Genomic DNA, 26,952 nt, shown 5'->3' on the forward strand with positions numbered 1-26,952 from the left:
CCCTCTTGTATTTACATGCTTCCTGTTTGCAGGTGGCTCCTGCTCTGTGTGTCCTTGTGACTCTGTGTCTCTCTCTGTGTATTAGCAGTGACTTTGGATAAGTCATTTTCTGGTTATCTCCCAGAAAGGAGATGACCAGAAAGGAGGACCAGAAAGACAGGAAAACCTCACTGGGCCCTCAGCCCTCACATGCTGTGGTTGGCTTTGAGTTTGGTAAGGATAAAGAGAATGATGTCTGCCCTAAAGACACTTGGATCCAAAAACAAACAACAGCAGCGAACCCCACCAAGTTAGTTTATTCATTTGTATAAAAGCACATTTCGGATATTTAGTTCCGAAGATGATTTGTTTCATGGTTATTGTGAGGCCATATTGAGATTGATTTTCTACCAGTGTGAAAACCACTTAAAATCCTAGAGTATGTGGCCAGTGACATGAGAGACCAGCTCCTTTTCTGCTCTGGCTCTTCCTGAGAGGCAGGTTTGGGGTTTGGGGGTTTTTTGTTTTGTTTTTACACAGATTTATGGGGTATGGGAGAAATTTTGTTACATGTGTACTGAGAGACAGATTTCCCAGAAGTTGGGAAATGTAACAGACTTTTTTTTTTTTTTTTTTTTTTTTTGGAGACGGAGTCTCGCTCTGCCGCCCAGGCTGGAGTGCAGTGGCGCAATCTTGGCTCACTGCAAGCTCCGCCTCCTGGGTTCATGCCATTCTTCTGCCTCAGCCTCCCAAGTAGCTGGGACTATAGGCGCCTGCCACTATGCCCGGCTAATTTTTTTGTATTTTTAGTAGAGACAGGGCTCACTGTGTTAGCCAGGATGGTCTCGATCTCCTGACCTTGTGATCCGCCCGCCTCGGCATCCCAAAGTGCTGGGATTACAGGCATGAGCCACCGCGCCCGGCCTATAACAGACATTTTATGGGCTTGAAAAAATAATAGCCACCGTTAATGCATAATGCTTATTATATGCCAGATACTTTTTTAAGCACTTCGTAGATATTTACTTATCATTTAATGCTTACAGAACCCCGTGAAGAATTATTATTATCCCTATTTTGTAGTAAAGATATAGAGCACAAAGAGGCAGAGGATCCTGCCCAAAGTCCTACACCTAGTGACAGAGCTGGGATTTGAATCCAGGCAGTCTGACTCAAGGGTGCTGTCTGAACCCATTATATCTTGACTGTCCATAAAGATACAGAGAGAAGGCTGGGCACAGTGGCTTATGCCTGTAATCTCAACACTATGGGAGGTCAAGGCAGGAAGATCCCTTGAGTCCGGGAGTTTGAGACCAGCCTGGGCAACATTGCAAGACCCTGTCTCTACAAAAAATTTTAAAAATTAGCTGGGCATGGTAACTCACACCTGTAGTCCCAGATACTTGGGAGGCAGAGGTGGGAGGTGGGAGGATCGCTTGAGTCTGGGAGGTCGTGGCTGCCATGACTATGGCATGGTAGTGAGCCATGATTGTGCCACTGCACTCCAGCCTGGGCAACAGAGCGAGACCCTGTCTCAAAAAAAGAAAAAGAAAATAAACCCAGCTAGCCAGTGTCTCCTGCCAGCCCCTTCCCCTCACTGTGTTTCTGCCACGCAGCTGGTGGTAGATGCATGGCCTTGGCTTAGGAAATTATTGCCCCTCTGGCTAGAGAGATGAGAGAGGTTTGCCCTTCTGAGGATAGAGGGACAGCAGGTGGAGGGGGGAAGCGAAGGGAGTGGTACATTTTAGTCCTGGCGTTGTAAAAGGGTGTAGGGATTTTAACACCACTGCGCACTCCTTTCGGAGCTCTTCAGCCCTGTCCGGGACTTCCCTTAGGCAGTGGTTACCCTGATGAACCTACCAAATCCTTCAGGAAAATCCAGAAAGATTAAGAATAAGGAGAGTTTGCACACGAAACACTTTAAAACCAACTAGAACTTTATTTCTGTGAAATCGTTTTGGAAGAGATACAGCTAACTTCCCAATTTACAAAGTATAGAATTGGCCTTCTGCTATAAATTAACAATTAGAGTGAGACAATAGTATTATTATTCTAATCTAAAAATACTAAGTCACTGTGCAAAAGCAACTAACTGGAATGGGAAAGAGGAAAAACTAGGCTTCAGATCTGGCTCTTCCACAAATGTACTATATAATCCTGCACCTGTTTTCCCATTCGCACAGAGATGTCAGAAATGAATATCTTGCTGGATGTGGTGGCTCACACCTGTAATCCCAGCACTTTGGGAGGTCAAGATGGGAGGATCACTGGAGGCCAGGAGTTCAAGAGCAGCCTAGGCAACGAAGCAAAAACCCTGTCTCTACAAAAAAAAAAACCAGAAAGATATCTCTTGGGATCCTGTAGCTCATACACCTTCTAAGACCTTATGCCCCATGGGACAGCCTGGCACCTCAGTGTCTGCATCTCCCGCTGACCCTTCCTAAATGAGAAAGGACTAGAAGTCAAATGACTCTGACCCCTCTGTGCATGTGGCCCCTTTAGGACTGCACTTGGCCAACATTTGGTTGCCCTGGGGTGCTGCCCTTCCCCAAGAGATGGCCTCCCTGGACCCTGGAAGTTATGGCCTGGCCAAATGATTGTGTGTTTGGGGGACTCATTAGAGGCTCTGAAACTTTCGGTAGCCTGCCTTGCAGGTGAAGACCAAGAGCCCTTCTAAGAGGCTGGGCAGCGAAGACTCCAATCTTCATAGTCTCCCTTACAGGTTTTGATGTGTGTACTGGTGCAGGAATGGCATGGTGGCAGCACGACCCGTTCCCTTTGTCACGGGCTAGGGATCTTACAGTGACGTCATTTTTTCCACTGTGTTCATCCCGCCGCGGAGATGTGGGCGGCAGTTGGGCACTCTGCTTCTCACTGGCATGTCTGATCTGGCTTCTGTGGTGTCTCATTTTCACTTGCAGTGTAACCAGATCCACCATGGCCTTCGCTCTGGCATTGTCGTCCTTGGCAATGGGAAAGGCATCATCCGGAACAATCAAATCTTTTCCAATAAGGAGGCTGGCATTTACATCCTGTACCACGGAAACCCCGTCGTGAGGTGTGTGCTGCTGTTTCCCTCCTTTGTCTTTGTTAACCTCCTCCCTGTCTCTTCTCCATTTGAAAACACTCTTTACGGAAACAACTGTACAGATGCAAGCAGAGAAGAGACTTCACTCATCATCCCATACCAGTAACACGGCTGCTTTTGTGTTTACGTGCCCTTCCAGTTAACTCTGTGTAGGCGTTCTATTCGGCAGTCACTACTGAGCACTTCCAACATGGGCAGAGTCTGCTCCCTGGGAGCTTACTCTAGCCTGGCGAAATGGGCACAGAAGTACCCCAAGGCAGGAATGGAACATAGATTTCAGCTCACCTAACAATTTCAGTTAGTTGCTAGTGGTGACTGGGGGAGCTGTGTCAACATCCTGGTGCTGGCCCTGGCCTCAGCACGAAAGCATGCTATGGTCAGGGACTGACATAAGTGATAGGTGGGAGGCGGCAGTGGCAGTCCTGGGACCCTGTCTGCCGTCGCAGTTCTAGTATGGGGCAGACTGTGATAAATGCTGTCAGAGTGGTACCAGAAGGAGAGACTCATTCTGACTAGGAGGATGTGGGAAGGCCTTATTTAGGAGGTAGCATCAGAGTCAGACTTTGGAATATGGGTAAGACTTGGACTCATGCAGGTGGGGGCAGGGAGGGGTCGGTGGATGTTCCTAGTAACGGGAACAGCATGAGCAAAGGCAGCAGGGCACAGCAGATTCAGGGGTTAGCAAACTGTTCATGGTGGCTTGAGAAAAAATCTGACATGGTGTGACAGTGCTATAGAATATTTTAAATTGGGACAGTCCCAGAATATCTTGGGCCCTGTGGGCACCCTTGATGTCCTTGTGGCAGACCATCTGTGCCACACAGCAGAGTGGAAAGGAATGATGGAAAGAAAGGCTTGGGCCAGATGAGGAAGGCCTTACGCAGACCAAGCTGAGGCTGGGGAGCCTGTTCTGTCTACACAGCAGGGACTCATTAAAGGCTCTGAGCAGAAGACTCACACAGTTATGTCTGTGCTTTAGGAAAATAGCTGGCATTAATGGGCAGCAAGTATATTCAGAGCGCTTTCCCCCCTGCATTATTCCATAGGTACTTTGTTTCCATGTTGTCGTATGCATGGCCTTTATATTCATCGTCTTGGAAAGTTTCACCATATTCCAGTATTTTGATATACCATAATTTTTGAACCAGACCTAATTGCTGGTTCAAAAATTATGGAACATAATCCTGTTTTTCACTGTTACAGACAGCTTACTAAAAACAATTAGTGGTCATAGAGCTCTTTCCCTTCTTCTGCATTATTGCCTGAACAGAAGAGTATTTGTATGTATGTGTGCCGTTCACTGACCACACATTCCAGCCACCCTGTATAAGGCGGCAGTGATATACAACATGTACAAGAACAGTCCCTGCCTCGTGGAGTTGACAGTCTCATGCTGGAGACGGACACACACTCACACAGCCATGATGGAAGACTCACCAAAATGAGCACTTTACTAGGCGTTCGTGCAGACTGCCTGAAGAGCTCAGCCGTGATCTCAGCTGAGCATGTCAGGGAGCTGACATTTGAGTTGTGCTTCAAAGATAAATAGGATTTTATGGCCAGGGGAAAGGCATTCTGGGCCAGAGGCAGTGAAATTCAGGGTATGTCTGAGAAAATGGTGAGAAATGTGGTGTGTCCGGGCACGAGATGCCAGAGGGATAGTGCAAAGGCAGGCTGCTGCTGGACGGCAGAGGACCTTGAATGCCAAGTGCAATAGGCAGAATAATGGCCCCAAAGATGTCCATGTCTTAGTCCCTGAGCCCTGTGCATATGTTGCCTTACAAGGCAGGAGGAACTTTGCAGACTTGATTGAGTGAAGGGCCTTGGAGAAAGATGAAAGGAGGTTATTTTGGATGATACAGGTGGGCCCAGTGTAACCACAGGCCCTTATGAGAAGGAAGCAGGGGAATCAGATTAAGAGAGCAGGGGCCGGGTGCGCTGACTCATGCCTGTAATCCCAACACTTTGGGAGGCCAAGGTGAGTGGATCACTTGAGGTCAGGAGTTCGAGACCAGCCTGGCCAACACGGTGAAACCCCATCTCTACTAAAAATACAAAAATTAGCCAGGCGTGGTGGCAGGTGCCTGTAATCCCAGCTACTCGGAAGGCTGAGGCAGGAGAATCGTTTGAATCCGGGAGGTGGAGGTTGCAGTGAGCTGAGATCGTGCCACTGCACTCCAGCCTGGGTGACAAGAGCGAGGCTCCATCTCAAAAAAATAAATAAAATAAAATAAAAAATAAGAGAGCAGGAGATGTGAGGACAGAAGCAGATGTCAGAGTGATGAGGCCACAGCCCAAGAAGTGCAGGCGGCCTCTAGGAGCTGGAAAGGATGAGGAATGGATTCTCCCTGGAACCTCCAGATAGAACACAGGTCTGCTGACACTTTGATTTTAGCCCTGAGAAACCCATTTTCAACTTCTGACCTCCTGAACTGAAAGACAGAAATTTGTATTGTTTTAAGCCACCAAATTTGTGGTAGTTTGTTATAGTAACAATAGGAAACTAATACACCAAGCTGAAAAGTCTGGGCTTTACCTTGGGGATGCTGGGGAACCATTAAAGAGTTTTGGGTGAGGAATATCATAATCAGATCAGTGTTAGGTTTATAAAACATAGTCATCTTGAGAGAATAAGTTGTGCTTTTTTCCTTTGTTTCTTTGCAATGAGAGATAACAGTCTGGAGCAGGATACAGAATGAAGTTTAAGATCCCTGAAATGGTCTGGATGAGACAAACCATAGCATATATTTTTGCCACATAAAGTTACGTAACCTATTATGTTTTTCTTTTTTCCTTGGATGCAGAGAAGTACAGGGCTCAAATCGTGCTCATCTGCAGTTAATATCCCATCCCGGGCTCTTAGTACACTGATCCGTCCCCTTCTTCTCAATGTTTTCTCATCCCTCCTGGATCTTTATTCTGCCTGCCCCATGTACACACATACACGTTTCTCCAAGTGGCCACGGATCCTTTCTGGAGGTGAGATTTATAGTAAAAATATGCCAGGGCTCAGTTACTCACGCCGGTAGTCCCAGCTACTTGGGAGGCTGAGGTGGGAGGATCACTTGAGTGCAAGAGGTCGAGGCTAGCCTGAGCAACATAGCGAGAACCCATGTCTTAAAAAAAATTGTAAACATTTTCTGGCTCAAACATTTGAGGGTTGGATAAAATACATATAAGGCCAGGCACGGAGGCTCATGCCTATAATCACAGAACTTTAGGAGGCTGAGGCGGACGGATCACTTGAGGCCAGGAGTTTGAGACCAGCCTGGGCAACATAGCAAAACCCCAGCTCTACAAAAAATACAAAAAATTAGCTGGATGTAGTGGTGCACACGTGTAGTCCAGGCTGAGGCATGAACATCGCTTGAACCCAAGAGGTGGAGGTTGCAGTGAGCTGAGATTGTGCCACTGCACTCCAGCATGGGCAACAGAGCAAGACCTCAAAAACAAAACAAAACAAAAAATATGTGTGTGTGTATATATGCATGGGTATATATGTAGATGACAGTCAAGTGAGGCTACAGTGAACTGGATATCATTGTGCGTATATAGCATAGTTGGGGGTTTAGTTTTTGGTGAAGCTGTCCCAGTGACAACTAAACATTTCTATATGCCTGGATTATAAAGGGACTTTAGGAAATGCTTTTATGCCCCTGTGGACTTGAGCCATAGGGAAGCTCAAGTGATCTACCACCCCAACCCCCCAAGAAGCTGTGGCTACAGGTGCACACCACCACACCTGGCTAATTTTTCAGATTTTTTTGTAGAGACAGGGTTTCCATGAAAGAAGGCAGTCTGCTGGAAGCATGACATTGATGCCCTGGGCTCACCTCTTTGTTTTGTTCTTCTTCCACTTTAGCGGGAACCACATCTTCAAGGGCCGTGCTGCCGGCATAGCAGTGAATGAGAATGGCAAAGGCCTCATCACAGGTATGGATGGAACTGCCTGGCACCTGGCAGCCATGCCAAGGTCCCCTGGCCTCACCCCCCAGCTTCAGGACCTCACACTGTTCCTTTACCCCCACAGACGATGGCCTCTTTCTCTGACTGTGGGCTGGAGCTCAGGGACGCCAGCTGCATGGTGGCTGTGCTTCTTACAGGAGGGCCTAGCACAGAGTGGGTGTCTGCTCCTTCCAGGCCCAGAGTCGACAGGCCATCACCAGGTGGCTCACAGATGTTTCAGAAGCACCGATGCCAGCCACCTATCCGAATCCCTCCTTGGTCTTTGTACGGACCTCTGCCTGCTCTGGAAACCTCCACCCGGCTAACCCCTGCTTATACTTTGGGTCTCAGCTTAATTGTCACTTCCTCAGGGAAACCTTCTCTGACTTCCCCATTGTACACAGATACACTCACTATACCCAGGATGCCTCCTCTCTAGGGCCTTTGACTTAATTTCTTAGTGGTTTGTGGTGTCCATCTCCTCTGTTATAAAGCGGTATATTCCACAAGGTGAGGGTCAAGTCTGTCTGGTACATCAGTGTAGCCTCAGCACAGAGCAGAGCCAGGCCTGGGATATGAAAGGGATTCCACAAATCCTGGTCCAGGGAATCCCCCTGACTGCAGTTACCAGACATGGATTGAGCACGCGTTGCATACAGGCCGCATTCCAGAAGCTACAGTTGCAGCAGTGAACAAGGCTCTCAGCCACTGACATTTTAGGAGAGGAAGCGAATAAATAAAGCCTACATATATGAGCAGAAAACATCCTATCTGAGGGTGACAAGTGCTCTATGGATAATTAAGGCAATAGAGGGACTGGGCGGGCATTTGGGATTGTGTGGTCAGGGCAGCCCTCTGAGAAGGTGACAAGGAAGCCAGATCCTGAGTGGGAGTGGCTGGAGGAGCTGGGAAAGAACCTTCCATGTAGGGCTGCCTGTGAGAACAGACTTAGCATGGCCGAGTGGACATCACTTGTGGGACTGGAGTGTGGTGCGCAAGGGGCCTGCAGTGGGGTCATGGAGACAGGAAGAGGCCAGTCACACAGGATCCTGAGCCATTGCACCTCAGTCCCAAGAGGCTGCGTCTTCCCTGCCAGTGTTGGAGCAGCAGTGTCATGGACTACCCTTCTGACCCATGACTCTTTCACCTACCCCTGAGAGATAGTGGCTCCCAGGAGGAGGAGGGGATGGGTGTGGTCAGAGTTCAGAACTGAGGCTGAGAAGGACAGGTGAGGCTAGCGCCTTCTCACAGGCTTGTGGGTAGATGGCCACATTCTGTCTCTGAGGGCTCTAAAGCCAGTTTATTCTTTTTTTTTTTTTTTTGAGACAGAGTTCCATTCACTCGTGTTGCCCAGGCTGGAGTGCAATGGCGCAGTCTCGGCTCACTGCAACCTCCACCTCCCGGGTTCAAGTGATTCTCCTGCCTCAGCCTCCCGAGTAGCTGGGATTACAGGCATGTGCCACCACAGCCAATTTTGTATTTTTAGTAGAGACAGGGTTTCTCCATGTTGGTCAGGTTGGTCTTGAACTCCTGACCTCAGGTGATCCGCCTGCCTCAGCCTCCCAAGTGCTGGGATTTCAGACGTCCGGGCTACTCTTTGTTTTGTTTCCTTTTGTTTGGTTGGTTGGTTTTTTGGACACCAGTGTCACTCACCAAAGCTAGTTTATTCTTTTTTTTTTTGAGGCAGGGTCTCAGTCTGTCATCCAGGCCGTAGTGCAGTGGTGCGATCATAGCTCACTGCAGCCCTGACCTCCAGAGTTCAAGTGATCCTCCCACCCCAACCTCCCAAGAAGCTGGGACTACAGGTGCACACCACCACACCTGGCTAATTTTTTTGTAGTGACAGGGTGTCACCATTTTGCCCAGGATTGTCCGGAACTCTTGGGCTCAAGTGATCTACCCGCCTTGGCCTCCCAAAGTGCTGGGATTACAGGCGTGAGACACCGTGCCTGGCCAAAACTAGTTCATTTTTAATCATCAGTCCTCAAGGCCATTGGGTAAAGTAGGTGCCGGGGAGATAGGAGTGCACAAGATAGACACAAGCCTTGCCCTTGGGGAAAGGAGTCAGCAGATAAGTCCCTGAAACATCAGACAGCAGACAAGATTTACAGTGCTAATTGCTGGCAGGGTAAGGCCAGGGCCTTCTGGTCTGGAGTGGCCTTGATCGAAACTGTTCAAGTCCTATTTGCCAGCACTGGAGCTGGCCCTTGGGTACTGACCTTCTTTTCTGCTTCTCTCCATAGAAAATGTCATCCGTGAGAATCAGTGGGGAGGTGTGGACATCCGCCGCGGAGGAATCCCCGTTCTGAGGAGTAACCTCATCTGCTTTGGCTATTCAGATGGCGTGGTTGTGGGAGACGAAGGCAAAGGCCTCATAGAAGGAAATACCATCTACGGTGAGGAGCTTGTTCCCAACCGGGCCAGGGAGGCAGGAAACCCAGTTTCCATCTCCAGCTTGTGGGTCCTGAGAAGGTCACTGCCTTTCCCCATGCCTCAAAGACCTCATCTGAACAGGCATTCTCAGGCCACAGTCACCCAGGCCCTCTCAGAACAAAGAGCCTCTTATAAATCACGTTGTAGTCCAGATTGACCCCGGGGTTAGCAAAGCAGAAGGCTTTATCCCCTTTTAAAATAGCAAAAGACAGGAGTTGTGTCATGTCTTAAGAACAGGACCATTTCAGCCCTGGCTCATGTGCATGTCACTCCTCTCATCCTTTCTTTTGATCCAGAGAACTGAAAATATAATGGGAAAACAAGATAATCGCAGGAAGAAAACTCTTCTCACTCAGTGACTTTGGGCAGAGCCTTCATCTGTCTGGACTGTAGCTCTAATAATACAGTGATGATAATAAAGGTGACTCAGGCCCACCTCTCTGCTCGGCCCTTTCTATGCACAATCACATTTAATCTTCATGATTGCCTTCTGAAGGAGGCACAGTTATCAACCCCATTTGAAAGATGAGAAAACTGAGGGACAGAGAGAGGTTTGGTAACTTGCTCAGGGTCTCACAGCTGGCAAGTGGTAGGGCTGGGATTCCAACTGGGCTGCCTCCTATGCAGGGAAGGATTGGTGCCCCCTTGGCACTGTCACTGTGGGTTCATGTGCTTCTGATGTGGACATGTGGCCCTGACAGTCCTCAGAGCACTTTCACACTGTGTGGAACGAGCCAAGCTTGTGAGGTTCACCTGATCCTGACGACCTCTCTTGTGTGAAGGTGAAGTCTGCAGCTAGAGCCATCAAGTGGCTTATCCGAGGTCATTAGCAAGTCAGGGACTCTCTCCCAGGCCAGTGGCTTTTGCTTCCCCTCTCAGGGACACTCAGGTGCCGCTTCACCTGAGTTCAGTGTCGGTGACCAGCTCCTCTCACTGTTCCAGCTAACAAGGGCTGTGGTGTGTGGATGATGTCGTCCAGCCTCCCCCATGTCACCAGCAACCACGTCAGCTACAATGGCCTGTATGGAGTGGCAGTGTTTAGCCAGAAGGATGGCTCCAGCGAGTTACCTCGAGGCCATAGGGCTCAAGAGAACTTCAGTGAGGATGGGGACGCCATCCTCTGGGAGACAGAGCTGGAGAAGGAGGACGACCCACTGCGCCGGCCCATCACCATAGCTCTTGTTGAGTCTAACAGTATTAATCACAATGGAGGTGAGTGTACCCCCCTCAGCCCCTGCTCAAGAACCTTTCATGGCTCCCCACTATTTTTTTTTCTCCGATTTAAAACTCTTAATTTAATTTTAATTTAAAACTTTTAATTTAATGTTAATTTAAAAGTAAACTTTAATGTCAAAAATGCAAACTTGGGGAGGGCAGAAAGATCACACACAAGGTTGCCACTTCACACTTGGAGGGTTGCACAGCGGCCAGGCAGAGGCGCTTCTCACTTCCCAGACAGTGTGGGGGCCAGGCAGAGGCGCTCCTCACTTCCCAGACAGTGTGGGGGCCAGGCAGAGGCGCTCCTCACTCCCCAGACAGTGTGGGGGCCAGGCAGAGGCGCTCCTCACTTCCCAGACAGTGTGGGGGCCAGGCAGAGGCGCTCCTCACTTCCCAGACAGTGTGGGGGCCAGGGAGAGGCGCTCCTCACTTCACAGACAGTGGGGTGGCTGAGCAGAGGCACTCCTTAATTTTTAGATGGTGCAGCCGCCAGGCAGGGCCTTCTGCAGACTGATCCCAACTTGCCCTCAGGCCTCATCAGCCACTTCCAGCCTGATCCCCAGTCCCCCTGCATTTATTCACTAAACTTGAATCCATTCTTCCCTGCCTCCTAACCTGCTGACCTCACTCATGCCGTTTCTCCCATCCGCATGTCCCAAACTAACTTGAACTTTAAAACCTGCTGTGAATGTACCCCTTCATTCCTTCCTCCTTTGAACCGGGCCCTCCCCAGCCCCACTGGCATTTGTTATGGGGCCTCATGGCTGTATTTATTTCTGTGGCTGTTCCATCAACACTGATAGGCCATGAACTTGAGACAAAGAACTGAAGTCCACCCAGCTCAGTGCCCCTGTCCCTGCAGTACCAAATCCCACCTCTGGCACATACACTTTTAATCAATGCTAGGATACATTTCTCACAATTTAACATCTCTCATGAGATGCATATCATGGTTGAATTGGCAATGAGTTTTCTCTCTTAGGCAGAAAATAAAAGTGTTTTAAATCTATGTTATCCTAAACCTGATGAAAAATGGAGGCCAGGTGCCAGGGATGACGCCTGTAATCCCAGGACTTTGGGAGGCCAAGACGGGGGGATTGCTTGAGGCCAGGTGTTGAAGACCTGCCTGGGCAACATAACAAAACCTGGTTTCTTAAAAAAAAAAAAAGAAGAAGAAGAAGAAAAAGAAAAATTAGCTGGATCTGGTGGCATGTGCCTGTGGTCCCAGCTACTCAGGAGGCAGGAGGATCACTTGAGCCCAGGAGTTCAAGGCTGCAGTGAGGTAAGACTGCACCACTGCACTCTAGCCTGGCAACAGGAGTGAGATCCTGTCTTTAAAAAAAAAAAAAAAAAAAGGCCGGGCGCGGTGGCTCAAGCCTGTAATCCCAGCACTTTGGGAGGCCGAGACGGGCGGATCACGAGGTCAGGAGATCGAGACCATCCTGGCTAATACGGTGAAACCCCGTCTCTACTAAAAAATACAAAAAACCAGCCGGGCGACGAGGCGGGCGCCTGTAGTCCCAGCTACTCGGGAGGCTGAGACAGGAGAATGGCGTCAACCTGGGAGGCAGAGCTTGCAGTGAGCTGAGAGCCGGCCACTGCACTCCAGCCTGGGCGGCAGAGCAAGGCTCCGTCTCAAAAAAAAAAAAAAAAAAAAAAGATGGTAGAAAATGTTTGATATTTCTTGAATTAAAAAAAAATTACTGTGTAGTTCATCTAACTCCAGGGCTCCCAAAGCTAGCTGATTATCAAAATCACTGTGGGGTGGGGGTTGGAGGGTAGGATGGATGGGTGGGTCAGGAAATGGAGGAAGGCTTATTAAGAACAGATTCCTGGGCCAGGTGCAGAGGCTCACACTTGTAACCCTAACACTTTTAGAGGCCAAGGCAGGAGGATCGCTTGAGTTCAGGAGTTCAAGACCAGCCTAGGCAACATAGAGAGCCCCATCTCTACTGAGAAAAAATTTTTTTTTCAAATTAGCTGGGCGTGATGGTACATACCTGTAGTTTCAGCTACTAGGGAGGCTGAAGTGGGAGGATGCTTGAGCTCAGGACTCAGAGTTTGAAGTTGCAGTGAGCTATGATGGTGCCACTGCACTACTACCTGGGCAATAGAGCAAGACCCTGTCACAAAACAAAACAAAACAAGATTCCTGGGCCTGGTAAGCACTTGCCTGTGGTAGTGGTAGAGGACAGGGAGATGGATAACCAGCAGCCCTAACCCAATTATTCGGAAAATGAGTTCTCTCCCCTCCCAGGTCAGAGTTTCCTCCATGTGGCCATGCTGTCTGTCCGGTACGACAGGCAAAGCCACCTACACTCACAAATACTTACTTTTGTTGTTCTCAACCAAGCCAGGAGAAGCAACAGGCTGGTGCCACGAAGAGATCTGAGCTTGCAGGCTTGTGGCTCCACACTGCTGCAGGGCCCCAGTCATCGTCCAGCACACGACCTCCCCCAGCACTGCCCCAATAGGGTGTCTTTGAGTACACACAACCCCAAGCGTCAGTTTCCCTTTCCCAAATTTCTAACACATTTTTGACACATATTACTTTGCTTAGTAAGTTTTCTACTCCAAAATTACAGAATTTTCATTAAGAAGAAAATTTCCCCAAACAGTAGGGAGGCAGATTCCAGCTTACTGTAGGAAGGAGAGCAAAGCAAAACCTCTAATGAGTAGATCTGCCTGTCCAGAGGGGGAGTGAGCAGCCTTGAGGCGGTAGTGGGCACCCTGTAGCCTTGAGGCGGTAGTGGGCACCCCGTCAGGGAGGTGGAAGTGGCAGTAGGATGGCGGTGGTGCCGGAGGCATTCAAGCACATGGTGGGAGCTCAGGCCAGAGGAGCCTTCTCACATCATGTTTCCCTGGCTACACTGAATAAGGACTTCATGCAGAAGAACCAGAGTTTTGTTGACGCACCTGGATTTCCTCCTGTTTCATCAGCTTGGAAGATGCAAACTCAAGGGTTGGTTCTGAGTGTTGCTACCTCTTCTTCTCCACTCCGTTCTCCTGGAGTGCACAATTCAGGGAAGGCTTTTCCTGACTGGTGGTGTCAGGGCTGACCCTGGGACCCCCCTGTGCTTTCCAACCCCTCCACCCATAGCGTCAGGACTCTATGTCCAGAGCAGCGAGGCACTGCATGTCATCACCAATGTGATCCACGCGAATGGGGACAGAGGCATTACTGTGGCCCAGAGCAGCCAACCCACCCGAGTGGCCAACAACAGCATCTCCTGCAACCGGCAAAGTGGGGTCAAGGTTGAGGCCCAGTGCAAAGTGGAGCTCCGGGGCAATGGTATCTATGACAACAGAGGCCATGGCATTATCACCAAGGGCGACAGCACCATCGTCATTGAAAATGATATCATTGGCAATCGGGGCAGCGGGCTGCAGCTGCTGCCTAGGTCCGACACTAAAGTGAGTATGTGTGCATGTGTGTGACATGTGGTGCCCACACAGGGCACAACCCTGGGACAGTCCTCGTGGCCTCTGCTGAGAACAGAACTGTAATCACTCAGCACTACAAGGGACAGTATCCCTCCTGCCAGGACTCAGCCTGGGAAATGTGGGTGGGACTTCCCACAGGAGGGGACAGAGAAACCGAGTCCTGAAGGATGAACAAGGGCTCACCAGCAGGAAGCCAGGGATGGGGTGTCACCTCCTTGTCATGGTGTTGGGAGCCTCCCGAGGTATCTTCATGGTCTCCAGGTCAAAGTCAGACTATTTCAGCTCTCTTTCCTTAACAGAATCTTGCACAGTGCCTGGCGTACAGTAGATGCTTAATGAGAGAGATCCTGCCTTGGGGACTTTGCACACACTCTTCCCTATATACCCCGCATATCCCCTGCCCGCCTTGCACTACAGTCCTGCAGCTTAGCTGTGTCTGTTCAGGAAGAGTCCCTGAGCCCCCACCTGCCACCCGAGGCTGTTTGAGGTACCCCTTGTTTGGTGCTTTTGCCCACCCCTACCTCACATATCACTCTCCACCATGCTCGGTCCTCACAGCACTCTCCACCGTGCTCGGTCCTCACAGCACTCTCCACCGTGCTCGGTCCTCACAGAGCACTCTCCACCGTGCTCGGTCCTCACAGCACTCTCCACCGTGCTCGGTCCTCACAGAGCACTCTCCACCGTGCTCGGTCCTCACAGCACTCTCCACCGTGCTCGGTCCTCACAGAGCACTCTCCACCGTGCTCGGTCCTCACAGAGCACTCTCCACCGTGCTCGGTCCTCACAGCACTCTCCACCGTGCTCGGTCCTCACAGCACTCTCCACCGTGCTCGGTCCTCACAGCACTCTCCACCGTGCTCAGTCCTCACAGAGCACTCTCCACAGTGCTTGGTATCTCTTCCTTTTTTTTTTTTTTTTTTTTTTTTTTTTGAGACAGAGTCTCGCTCTGTCGCCCGGGCTGGAGTGCAGTGGCCAGATCTCAGCTCACTGCAAGCTCCGCCTCCCGGGTTTATGCCATTCTCCTGCCTCAGCCTCCCGAGTAGCTGGGACTACAGGCGCCGCCACCTCACCCGGCTAGTTTTTTGTATTTTTTAGTAGAGACGGGGTTTCACCGGGTTAGCCAGGATGGTCTCGATCTCCTGACCTCGTGATCCGCCCGTCTCGGCCTCCCAAAGTGCTGGGATTACAGGCTTGAGCCACCACGCCCGGCCGGTATCTCTTCCTTTACCTATTTGTCTCCCCACCAGACTGAGCTCTGAGCACCTTTCTATGCAGAGCCCTGTTTCATTGTGGAGCTAAACAGACCTTGTGCCTCTCCTTGTGGAATTATGATCCCAAAGGCTCTATTTTTATTTTTAGTTTAACAGTTTTAGGGGTACAGGTGGTTTTTGGTTATATGGATAAGTTCTTTAGTAGTGAATTCTGAGATTTTGGTGCCCCTGTCACTCAAGCAGTGTACACTGTACCCCATATATAGTCTTTTATCCCTCACCCTGCTCCCACCCTTCCCCCCGAGTCACCAAAGTCCATTATATCTTTCTTAGGCCTTTTCATCCTCATAGCATAGCTCCCACTTATAAGTAGTGAGCAAGTAAGGACATACAATATTTGGTTTTCCATTCCTGAGTTACTTCTCTTGGAATAAAGGCCTCCAAGTCCATCCAAGTTGCTGCAAAGGTCGTTATTTCATTCTGTCTCATGGCTGAGTAGTAGTCTGTGGTCTGTATATATATATACACCACATTTCTTTTTTTTTTTTTCGAGATGGAGTTTTGCTCTTCTTGCCCAGGCTGGAGCGCAATGGCATGATCTCGGCTCACTGCAACCTCCACCTCCTGGGTTCAAGCCACTCTCCTGCCTCAGCCTCCCAAGTAGCTGGGATTACAGGCATGTGCTGCCACGCCCAGCTAATTTTGTATTTTTAGTAGAGACAGGGTTTCACCACGTTGGTCAGGCTGGTCTCAAACTCCTGACCTCAGGTGATCCACCTGCCTTGGCCTCCCAAAGTGCTGGGATTACAGGCGTGAGCTGCTGTACCCAGCCTGTACCACATTTCTTTATCCACTCTTTGGCTGATGGGCAGTTAGGTTGAATGCATATTTTTGCAATTGTAAATTGTCCTGCTATCAACATGCATATGCATATGACTTTTTCATATAATGACTTTTTTTTTCCTTTAGGTAGACATCCAGCAGTGGGATTGCTGGGTCGCCTAAAGCCTTTTTACAGTTCTGCAGCTTCATAGGTTAGTGACTTTAGGCAAGGAGTAAAGAATTCTGGGGCTTTGCCTCTGAGCACCACGGGAGCAGAAGAAGGGAGAGAGGGACACACTTTTGTCTCAGCTGGGTTGTCAGTGGCCCTGACTCCTGACACTACCTCCCCTCTCTGCCAGGCCTTTGCATATTGTTTCTCCTTCTGCAATAGCTCTCCCTGTTCTGCATCTCATAAATGCCTACAGCTTACCTATCACCTCTTCCAGGAAGCCTTCCCTGGCTCCCCCAGACTGTTCTTGGTGCCTTTCTTTGAGCTCATAGGCTCTTCGTTGACCTGCCTAGCATGTTCCTGCCCCTCGGTTTTAGAACTGATAATTCACTTGCCTGCTCAGTCTATGAGTCCCTGAGGTGTGACAATCTTTGGCTGACTCCTCCAGGTAATAAAGAACCGGATCCACTCATTCCGGGCCTATGGCATTGCAGTGCGGGGCCGTGCCAAGGCCCTGGTGCAGGAAAACATCATCTTCCAGGGCAAAACAAATAAGACCATCTTTCAGCAGATCTCAAACAACCGAGAATGTGTCATGCAAAACAACAAGTTCCTGGTCTTCAAGAAAAAGTGAGTGCCTGGGGTTGCCTGAACCAGTCCTCTAGAGCCACAGTAAGCTCCCGGAAGAAGCCAGGCCCACACCCAGGGGTTATGGTTGCCCGGGCTCCCTGCAACACTGCCAGCTGTCGACTCCAGTCAGAAAAAGGCCTGTGCCTGGCTCTGTGTCAGGCCGGGGCCGAGGATTCCCCGGGAGGGAACAAGCTTTTTAAGAGTCAGGGGTATGTGGTTTCAAATCTCAGCTCTGCAGGTTACTGGCTGTGTGACCTTGGGCAACTTACTTCACATCTCTGAACCTTAGTAAAATCCATTTAATAAGATCACGCGACCTGGCTGAATCTCTGAGGGGTTGTAAAAATGTTAGTTGCTGCTGCTGCTGTCCTTTAGTCGCTCTGCCTCAGTGTATCAAAATTGCTGCCACCCACATCTTCCCCAGACCTCTCTGTCCTTTCATGTTCCCCATTTCAGCAACATCACCATCCACTCAGTGTTCTCACAACAAAACTTCTGCTCCCTTTTTCTCCCTAATCCGAAGATGTCCAGTCACTCACCAGGTCTTGTTGATTCTGCTTCTAAAATGTTCCCTTTTCCGGCACCTCCTCTTCCCAACTGCTGCCACCCTACTTCACATCTCAGCACTGCTCACCCTAACCTGTACCGCCTATACTACTGCAGTGCACAGCTGTTCCAGCTGCCTCTGCACGGGCTGTGTTCTGACTGGGCCGTGCTTTTGCTTTCCCATTCTGGGTGTAAAATCACAGTGATATTTCCTGTAGTCGGTATCACTCCTGCACCGCCAATGTCACCTATCCCCCTGCAGCAGCCTCCTGCCAGTCTCCCTGCCCGTGGCTACCCCCTGCTCCACCCTGGAGGTTGTCCCACGTATCCTGCCAGTTTAATCTTTCTAAGTGAGAGCTCTGGTCACATCACATCCATGGTTAAAAACCTCTCATGGATCTTCAGATTCTGTAGTAATGATCTCCATACTTTTTGTATTACACCCACTCTCAGGAAAAAATATTCTTTGAGGAAACCCCCTGATGTAGGTATACCTATTTATTTATTTGTTTATTTATTTAGAGACCAAGTCTCGCTGTGTTGCCCAGGCTGTAGTGCAGTGGTACAATCTCGGCTGACTGCAACCTCTTCCTCCCAAGTTCAAGCAATCCTCCTGCCTCAGCCTCCTGAGCAGCTGGGATTACAGGTGCCCACCATCACTCCTGGCTGATTTTTGTGTTTTTAGTAGAGACGGGGTTTCGCCATGTTGGTCAAGCTGGTCTCGAACTCCTGACATCAGGTAATCCACCCGCCTTGGCCTCCCAAAGTACTGAGATTACAGGTGTGAGCCACCGTGCCTCACTGGTATACCTATTTATAACTTCTATGTGTTTATTCTAGCAGTATATTATTTACATTATAAACTCTCTCCAAAATAGAAAATGTTAAAGTATAAAGTTTAAAAAAATCAAAATTCTAGTATTTTCTTCACACATCCCAGCAGATTATATTGTGGACTCCCTGGGATCCACCTCCTCCTCCCCTTTGGAGACCCCAGGGTACAGAGTACAGCCCACACTTTGCCAGAGGCAGCTCTGGTATTGTGCACTGTGAACCCTGAGGTCCTAATTGTCTCTTCCAGCCTCTCATTTCATCTCCTTTTCAGTAATGCTCCCCTGCTGCCAAACTCAAATATACACAGTCCTCCCAACATGCTTAGGCCTTTTTACTCACATGCTAGTAACCAACCTCTGATTCCGTCCACAACTTTCCAGTCCTTTCACTGTAACATCATTATCATAAAAATACATATAAGACAATGTGTTGCCTTAAGCAAATGGAGATTTAGTGTGTAAAGTTCGTTCCTTGTAACTCAAGCATTAGAAAACTGTGACCACAGCTTCACTATCATTTTATTTTTCCCAGCCCTCCATACTCTCTATAAGAGTTTGGGTGACTGGAAGCCCTCTAAATTCTATCCCCCGTAGATTTGCATTTTCCCAGATGTCATATAAAAGAAATCGTGGCCGGGTGCAGTGGCTCACGCCTGTAATTCCAGCACTTTGGGAGGCCAAGGTGGTTGGATCACCTGAGGTCGGTATTTCGAGACCAGCCTGGCCAACATGGTGAAACCTTGTCTCTACTAAAAATACAAAAATTAGCTGGGCGTGATGGCACGCAACGGTAGTCCCAGCTACTTGGGAGGCTGAGCCAGGAGGATCACTTGAACCTGGGAGGAAGAGGTTGCAATGAGCCCAGATCGCACCACTACACTCCAGCCTGGGTGACAGAGCGAGACTCCGTCTCAGAAAAAAAAATAAAAATAAAACCCAGAAATCCTGCAGTATGTAGTCTTTTGAGTCTGGCTTCTTTCACTTAGCCTAACATGCTGGAGATTCATTCATGGTGTTGCATGTAAGGCATTCATTCCTTTCGATTGCTGAGTAGTCTTCCCCTGTATGGGTGTACTGCACAGTTTATTCACTCATCAGCTGAAGGGTATTTAGGTGGTTTCCAGTTTTTGGTGATTATGAATAAAGCTTCTATAAACATTTGTGGTCATACAGCTGAAAAGAAATGGAAGAGGAAAAGTTGGATACCGTTGCACACACGTGTAATCCCAGCTACTTGGGAGGCTGAGGCAGGAGGATCACTTGAGCCCAGGAGTTTAAGACCAGCTTGGGCAACATAATGAGACCCTTTCTCACAACACCCACCCTATGATCTTATCCAGATTCTTATTTAAAGTGGGGAAATCGGCTGGGTGCAGTGGCTCAAGCCTATAATCCCAGCACTTTGAGAGGCTGAGGTGGGAGGATCACTTGAGCCCAGGAGGTTGAGGCTAAAGTCAGCCATGATTGTGCCACTGCACCCCGGCCTGGGCAACAGAGTGAGACCGTGTCTCAAAATAAAGTGGGAAAATTTAGGCCTTAGGGGGACCTTGTCCAAGGCTACATGCAGAGTTGAAGGCAGAGCTGGACGTGGAATGCAGGGCTTTTGCCCCTTAGTTTCTCATCCTCCCACTTCTTTGGGCTAACACTAAACTAGAAGATAAACCTACACCTAGATTTAAACACCTGGATCCACCAATCTGGAACCAAAGTTAAGATTGTGCAGGGCATTCAGACAGCACTGCAGACCCCTCAGAAGTTCACTGATTTTCGTTTTGCACCTCCAGGTCTGATACGTGGCGCCTGGTGAACCCGCCAGCACGGCCCCACCTCGAAACCTCTCTCAGACGCCCCTCGGCAGCCCACAACGGGCAGAAGGTGACGGCCATGGCAACGAGGATCACAGCCCGGGTGGAAGGTGGTTACCACAGCAACCGCAGTGTCTTCTGCACCATCCTGTGAGGACCCAGACCTGCTTAAGGGCCAAGCCTGGATGGGTGCTCAGAGAAGCTAAGGTGGAAATAGTGCCTTAGCACTATTCTTAGCACCAGAAGACTCTGGCCCTCCCTTCCCCCGAACAAATGGGTCCCAGGCCTTCAAAACACAGTACCTCCAGAACACTTCAGCTCCACAGCCCGTAACAAGAAGGAAGTGGGAAATGGTTTTCAAGAAGGGATAGAAGTTGGTGGGTTTCCAGTCACTCAACGTCTATAAAGATTGTGAAGAGCTGGGGAAGCTCAAATGCTGAAGCTTTTGGTCAGGATTTTCTTTGAGTTCTAAGGAACTGTGTTTTACACACACCAAACCCAGACTCTTCTCAGGGAAGAGCAGATTTACTTCTGATGGTGGGAAGTGATTCTAGTGAGGTGGAGAGAGACAACTGCCCCAGAATTTTCCCCTTTGCTAGCTAGACCTGTCTCCCTCTCAGTCTCTCCAAGGACCCTACCACACCCTCCCAGCTGTCTCTGGAGGCTGGAGGAGTTGAGTTTGGTTGACCTGAGGACTTGGACATGGACCTGGGAGGGAGGAAGGACCTGGGAGCAACAGGAGGCCCCACGGAAAGGCTGCACAGGGATGAGAGAGGGACACGCTGAAACAGGTGGGGCTCCAGCATGCAGGCAGGTGCTCGGCTTGGTGGGCAGGGATGCACAAGGCTCTACTCCATCCCCAAAGGCTCCCAAATGCAGGAGGAGTCAAACCCCACGTCAGCGCACCCACACCAGCCACCCTCCTTGGCACCAGGCTGTCCAGATGGGGGAACCTGGGCCTCTCGTTTGCATCTGTGTTCTCATGGATGAGCGCCGGCCTTTACTGACCCTCCTGAGCCTCCCGACTCTGTGCCTTGGCTCATGCTTTTTCCTTCTCCTGGCGTGCCCTCCCCCGTCTCCGTGTCCTCCTTTCCTCAAGGTTTAGCCAAGACACTGCCACCTCCACATAGCTCTCCTCGCCTTTTCCCCCTCTGGACCTCAGTAGCCTTTCTCTGCTCCCTCTCAGGGTACTGAGCACTTTCTGCCTTGTCCTAGAGCTATCTGGGTCCATAGCCTGACCCCCCACTCACCTGTGTGCTCCCTTAGGTAGGGCCACATCTGACTGCGTGTCCCCAGATCTCAGCCTGGGGCTGGGGTGGGATTAGTGGCCTGAGTGAGGAGAGGAAGGCCAGCTCCCAGAGGACTTTACTGAACTGTACTGTGAATATGTCCAAGTCCCAAAGCCAGGCGAGCTCAGACCCCACTGCTTGAGGAAGGGGGCTGGATGCAGGGCCAGCTTAGCCTGAACAATCCCCTCCCACTCGGCCTTTCCTGTGGGGCCCTCACCAGCCTGCTGGGGTCACTGTCGTGCACTTGACTGCATGGCTGGTTCTGTTGGCCCTAGGTGCTGCTCTGTTGGGTGGGATGGGAGAGGGGAGAGGGAGCCAGGAGCACTGGGTTCTCCCTGAGAACATTGGGCACAAGAGTGCTGGCCTCTTCTGTCCCTGGCGCTTCCTTTGCACTTGTTTGGTGGCCCCAATGTGAGTCGCTGTACAAAATGCTGCCTTTACTATTTTCTAAGAAATGACTTTTCTGTGAACCAACAGTAACAAAAACCTCAGTAACCAAAATAAAGTTCTATATTTTAAAAGAGGCACTTTGGGAAGCCTTTCCTTGGTCTGGGCATACCCTGGGGCTCCCAGACGGCCAGGTCCAGCACTGTTTCCTCTGGGGGAGACAGGGGAGTCCTGGGGCTATCTTGTTGGGTCCCCACGTTCCTGTGACAGCTCCTGATAGAGAGCTGGAGGGCTCGATTGGGCTATAATTCCACTCCTGCCTGCTTGCCCAGTGGGCTTTGTGAAGACAACAGAAACAGGCTGTCCCCATGGATCACTGTACCGTCAGCTTAGGGACCTCAGACCCGGGAGCACACTTCTCCAAATTCACTTAGCATCTTAGAATTTTTGCTATATCCATATGTCACCTGAGAAGTTAGTACTTTTTCCTTTAAATCTACTTAATTTTTAGAACTTTTAAATATGCAGAAAAATTGAGCAGATCGATGATTACGAGAGTTCCCATACTACCCTTGCCACCCCCAGGTTTCCATGTTATTAACATCTTATGCTATCAGTGTACATTTGTAAAAATTCATAAACTAGTACTGGTACATGATTAACTGAAGTCTATACTTTATTCAGCTTTCTTTTTGAAATGGGATCTCACTGTGTTGCCCAGGCTGGAGTGTAGGGTCGTGAATCATGGTTCACCACAGCCTTGACCTCCCCAGGCTCACTCAGGTGATCCTCCCACCTCAGCCTCCTGAGTAGCTGGGACTACAGGCATGCGCCACCACACCTGGCTAATTTTTGTATTTTTTTGTAGAGATGGGGTTTTGCCATGTTGCCCAGCCCGCTCTCAAATTCCTGGGCTCAAGTGATCCGCCTGCCTTAATGCCCCAAAGTGCTGGGATTACAAGCATGAGCCACTGTGCCTGGCCTCAAATTTCTTTAGTTTGTTACCTAATGTCCTTTTTCCATTCCAGGATCCCATCCTACAACATGTCTTTTTTTCACACACTGAAAAGACTTTTTGTATTACTATAAATATACATGAAACTATTAAAATGAAAATATTCACTTGTTTTGGTAGTTACTAATATTTGCTGCCCCTCAGGGAGAGTAACATGCTCTATCATGTTGCCATGTAAACCTGATTTGCCCAGTGAATGTGGGCAGAAGTGGTTAATGGTCACTTCCAGGCAGAAGTTTAAGGGCCATCAGAACTTGCCCCGATCGCGTGTCCCTCTGCCATTAGACCGCCATGTGTCAGACATGGCAGCCTGAGTCCCGGGGTGAAGCTAACCCAGAGCAGGGCCCCAGCTGCCTGCTGGCTGACAGACATGTGCAAATGAACGTCTGTTGAAACCAGACATTTGAGGGTCATTTGTCACTGCAACTTAGCCTAACCAGCAGAACACGAGTACTTTGCTACATCCCTGAGCCACCTACAGTCATCTTAAGTTGTCAATAATATATTAAACATTGACTTGGTGAGGTCATTGTCCCCATTTTGGAGGCTGGGAGTGCTGATGCTCCTGAGGACCTGGTAGGGGCAAGTTCCCTATCAGATGTTAAGAGCTTGTAGGGGAGAGGTGTGGGGAGGGCTATCACCTGGGGCATAGGTGGCAAGGAAGGGAACAGCTGGGACACAGTTTCCCTCCAGGTCATTTGGAGGCAGAAGTGGGAAGAACACCCCCCACCTTGGCTCTCGTGCGTTTGGGGAAGAATCGGGGAGTGAGAGTGCTTTGCACAACGGGTCAGACCTGCCCAAGAAACCCGAGCCCATCTAACTTTTTACTTGCGCCAAAGTCTCTCTCCCTGGCTGAATTCTACCCCTCCTTCAGAAGCTCCTTAGTCACGACTTCTGTGGAACACCTTCCCCGGTCTCTGCAAGTATCAGTTAAGTGCTCCTTCTCCATGCTCCTGTGCCCACTCAGCCACACACCACCTGCAGATGGCACAGAATCCTCTGTATTTTCAGTCTGTTGGTTGAGGGCAGGGATTTTGCCCATCTTGTTCACTGTTGATTCTCTATGCCCAGCACAAAGCTCACTAAGCGTTGGATGGATGGGTGGACAGACAAGCAGACAAATGAGGAAACAAACCCAACCTCCTTTCTAGAATCTCTACCTCCTGGGGCCCCCAAAGGACATCTCTTCACTCTGTTCTGTGACAACTCTTCAGATATTTGCAGGCAGCACCCTCATCCCCCTGGGGTCTGCTGCCCTCCTGGGTTCCTCTCATATGTGCCAGTTTGCAGAGTGTCTCTTCACCACCCTGGTCATTTCTCGAGACTCATTCCAGTGGGCTGGGTAGGTCTTGGAAAGCCCAAAGAAGCAAAATTGAGGAGTCCTGTCCTGCGTCTTAGGAGGAATGGCCCAGCTCCATGGGCAGCACTCATGGATCTAAAGAGAATTCTCTAAGGTACTGTGTTTCCTTGGAATCATTTGCTTTCAGTCTACAGTAGCAGTTTATACTGTGTCCTCCCTGGACTTACCTGTTGGTCAGTCAGGCCCCAACATTGATGTCTGCTGATGGGAATGTACAAGCACAGCAAACACCAGTATGATTTCATCATCTAGGCCTTCAGGTCTTGGTGAGGCCACTGCCCTGGTGTCTAAAGGAGGTCCTAAGTACAGCGGATGGTGGACGTGGTATGGCCAGACCAGGCAAGAGCCAGAGTTGGGCCCTGGAACAGCACATGAGCCTATACTGTCAACAGCACCCCTGGGCCCCCCTTCTTCAGTCTCCCTTCCAACAACACAGAGAAAGCTCTCTCCAAATGCTTCCTCATGGTGGGCTCACGTGGGGCATGCTGGGCTTATTCCTACCCTGATCAGCCTCCTGACACAGGCATGCTCGCCCCATTGGGACCTTCTCACTACCCTCCAGACCTCTGCAGGGTGCCCTTCATGGAGCTCCTGAGCCTATCAGCTGTGGTTAGTGTGTTTTTAAAATGAAGTCAAAGCTAGCATGGCCTCCTGGTGCAGCCTGAGCTATCCATCGCGGAGCTGTCACCTCTACTCTGAGCCCAGTTGTTGCAGCTGAAGATCCCATCTGTCTGGCAGTCAGGATTGCATTTCACTTCCTGCTTTGGGCCCATCATTCATGTCATCTGCTATTCTCCACTAAAAGGCCAGAGCTCCTTGGATAAAAGACTGATTCAAAGCTGGGCATGGTGGTACATGCCTATAGTCCTAGCTACTCAGGAGGCTGAGGCAGGAGGATGGCTTGAGCCCAGGAGTGCAGTGAGCTGACTGCACCACTGCTCTCCAGCCTGACTGACAGAGCAAGACCCTGTCTCTAAAGAGCAAAACCAAAACAAAAGACTGACTCCAGGGCTGCAGCAGGGAAAGTACAAGGTAGGCCTGAAATATCTTATGTCAGAAAGTAAGGAAGCACCCTTAAAATGATGGGATCCAGGAGGTTTCCTGAAGGAACTCAAGATTGGCCAAATACGTACAATCCACGCATCACAAGGAATCACAGTAACAGACTCCACACAGAACACAAGACTCTTGAGTCTACGCCGATAACTAAATGAACACAAAACTTCTAAGGGCGAGAAACAAGCTCTGCCTTATAAGAGCATGCCAATAATTAGAAGAAATGATAATTTACAAAATCACCATTTTGCAACCATCTTGGTAATGGATTCAGCAAGAATCATCCATTGAGGCTGAAACTAGTAGGTGAAAGTTTGATGAGGAACAGGATACTTAGTTTCAAAGTATCCCTCCACAAATTACTTATGAACTAAAAGGAAAAACAGTAACTTCACAAAGGGGAAAACACAACTTTAACTAATACAAGTTAACAGCAGCAAGGAAAGCACAGTCGCACATCATGGTCCCCTAATGCGATGCACTTGGGTGAAGCATCACTTCTGTGCTGTTCCTGCCAAAAATGGAAATCCTGATCCGATCACAGGGAAGCCCCAAATGTCAGCTGACAGACACCCTACAGAATAACACCTCACTCTCCAAAATGTCAAAGCCAAGAAAATCCAGTACAAATCTGAACTGTTTCAGATTGAGCAAGACCAGAGGCATGGTGACTGGTGAAATCTGAACATGAACTGTGGGCTAAGTCATAGTATTGTATTAGTGTCTTCTTCCCTGCATCTGGTGGACCGTGGTTATGGAAGAGAAAGTCCTGATTCTCAGGATGTATACACTGAAAAGTACTTATGGGTAGAAGGGTAGGATGCTTTCCTCAAGTGGTTCAAAGAGAAATCTCAAAATGTCTAAAGCAAATAGTAAATGGGACAAAGTATTAATAGTTGGAGAATCTGGGTAAAGGATATATAAGAGTTCTTGCAAGTTTTCTGTGTGAAACTGTATCAAAATACTTTCTGAAAAGAGAAGACACTTGAAAGAATGTTATAATTCACTATTTCCAGGTTAGGGTCTCCTGCAAATGTGGTAACTATGCCTTCTTTGACCCCCATCCCAATGAACAGTGTCCAACAGGTCAGGGCAGCAAGCAGAGACGTCCCTCCGAGGAACAGACTTCCTTCTGTTCATCGAACCCTGCAAGTTAAGACTATCCCACAAATTACAAATTTTCAGGGCACCAGCATCTGGCTCACAGTCCCCCTTTCTTCAAGTGAGGCCATCAGGAGACATTCTGGCAAATAGCTTGGTGAGATCAAGGTATCCTCTGGGAAGCTATTAGTAAACAAATGGGTTTCTACAGCCAGAAGAAACCCGAGTACAATTCCATGATTCTACAAGTGTTTACTACCTAATAACCCTGCCAAGAAAGGTCTGACTCATTCTGCAGACACTGACCACTTTTGTCAGGCATTGTGCTCGGTGGAGCCCTCTTCTGAGCCTTTCCTCAGGATTCACAATGTCCTCATATACAGGGATTTGCTTTTTAGCCCTGGGAATGTGTCCCCACCATTTAGCAAGATGCGCCTGTTGACAAACATGACAAGTATTTGCCCGCGGAGTCTTTCCCTATCCATACCACCAGTCATTACCACCTGCTTCTCCACTAGGTCAGAGGCTGTTCAGAGGGTCCCAGTCACATGCTCTGTCCAGTCATTTCCAGAAATTAAGCCTCAAAGTGTCAAACCCATCTGAATTTTAAAATTAATC

The 26,952-nt window shown here is 49.4% G+C and overlaps 1 protein-coding gene across 1 annotated transcript in view; it reads left to right on the forward strand.

Annotated features, from left to right (window-relative positions):
* Nucleotides 1–21,942, forward strand: part of FBXO10 (F-box protein 10) — a 69,029-nt gene extending 47,087 nt beyond the window's left edge. Inside the window, exons 5-11 of the mRNA XM_010369983.2 lie at nt 2,901–3,037; nt 6,930–7,000; nt 9,256–9,408; nt 10,388–10,657; nt 13,764–14,077; nt 16,761–16,942; nt 20,106–21,942. Coding sequence (XP_010368285.2) covers nt 2,901–3,037; nt 6,930–7,000; nt 9,256–9,408; nt 10,388–10,657; nt 13,764–14,077; nt 16,761–16,942; nt 20,106–20,280 — 1,302 coding nt within the window. The 3' untranslated portion in view covers nt 20,281–21,942. The remainder of the gene's footprint in view (nt 1–2,900; nt 3,038–6,929; nt 7,001–9,255; nt 9,409–10,387; nt 10,658–13,763; nt 14,078–16,760; nt 16,943–20,105) is intronic.
* Nucleotides 21,943–26,952: the final 5,010 nt, after the last annotated feature.

The sequence above is a fragment of the Rhinopithecus roxellana genome, chromosome 16, assembly GCF_007565055.1.
Source record: "Rhinopithecus roxellana isolate Shanxi Qingling chromosome 16, ASM756505v1, whole genome shotgun sequence".
In the NCBI taxonomy this organism is placed as follows: Eukaryota; Metazoa; Chordata; class Mammalia; order Primates; family Cercopithecidae; genus Rhinopithecus; species Rhinopithecus roxellana.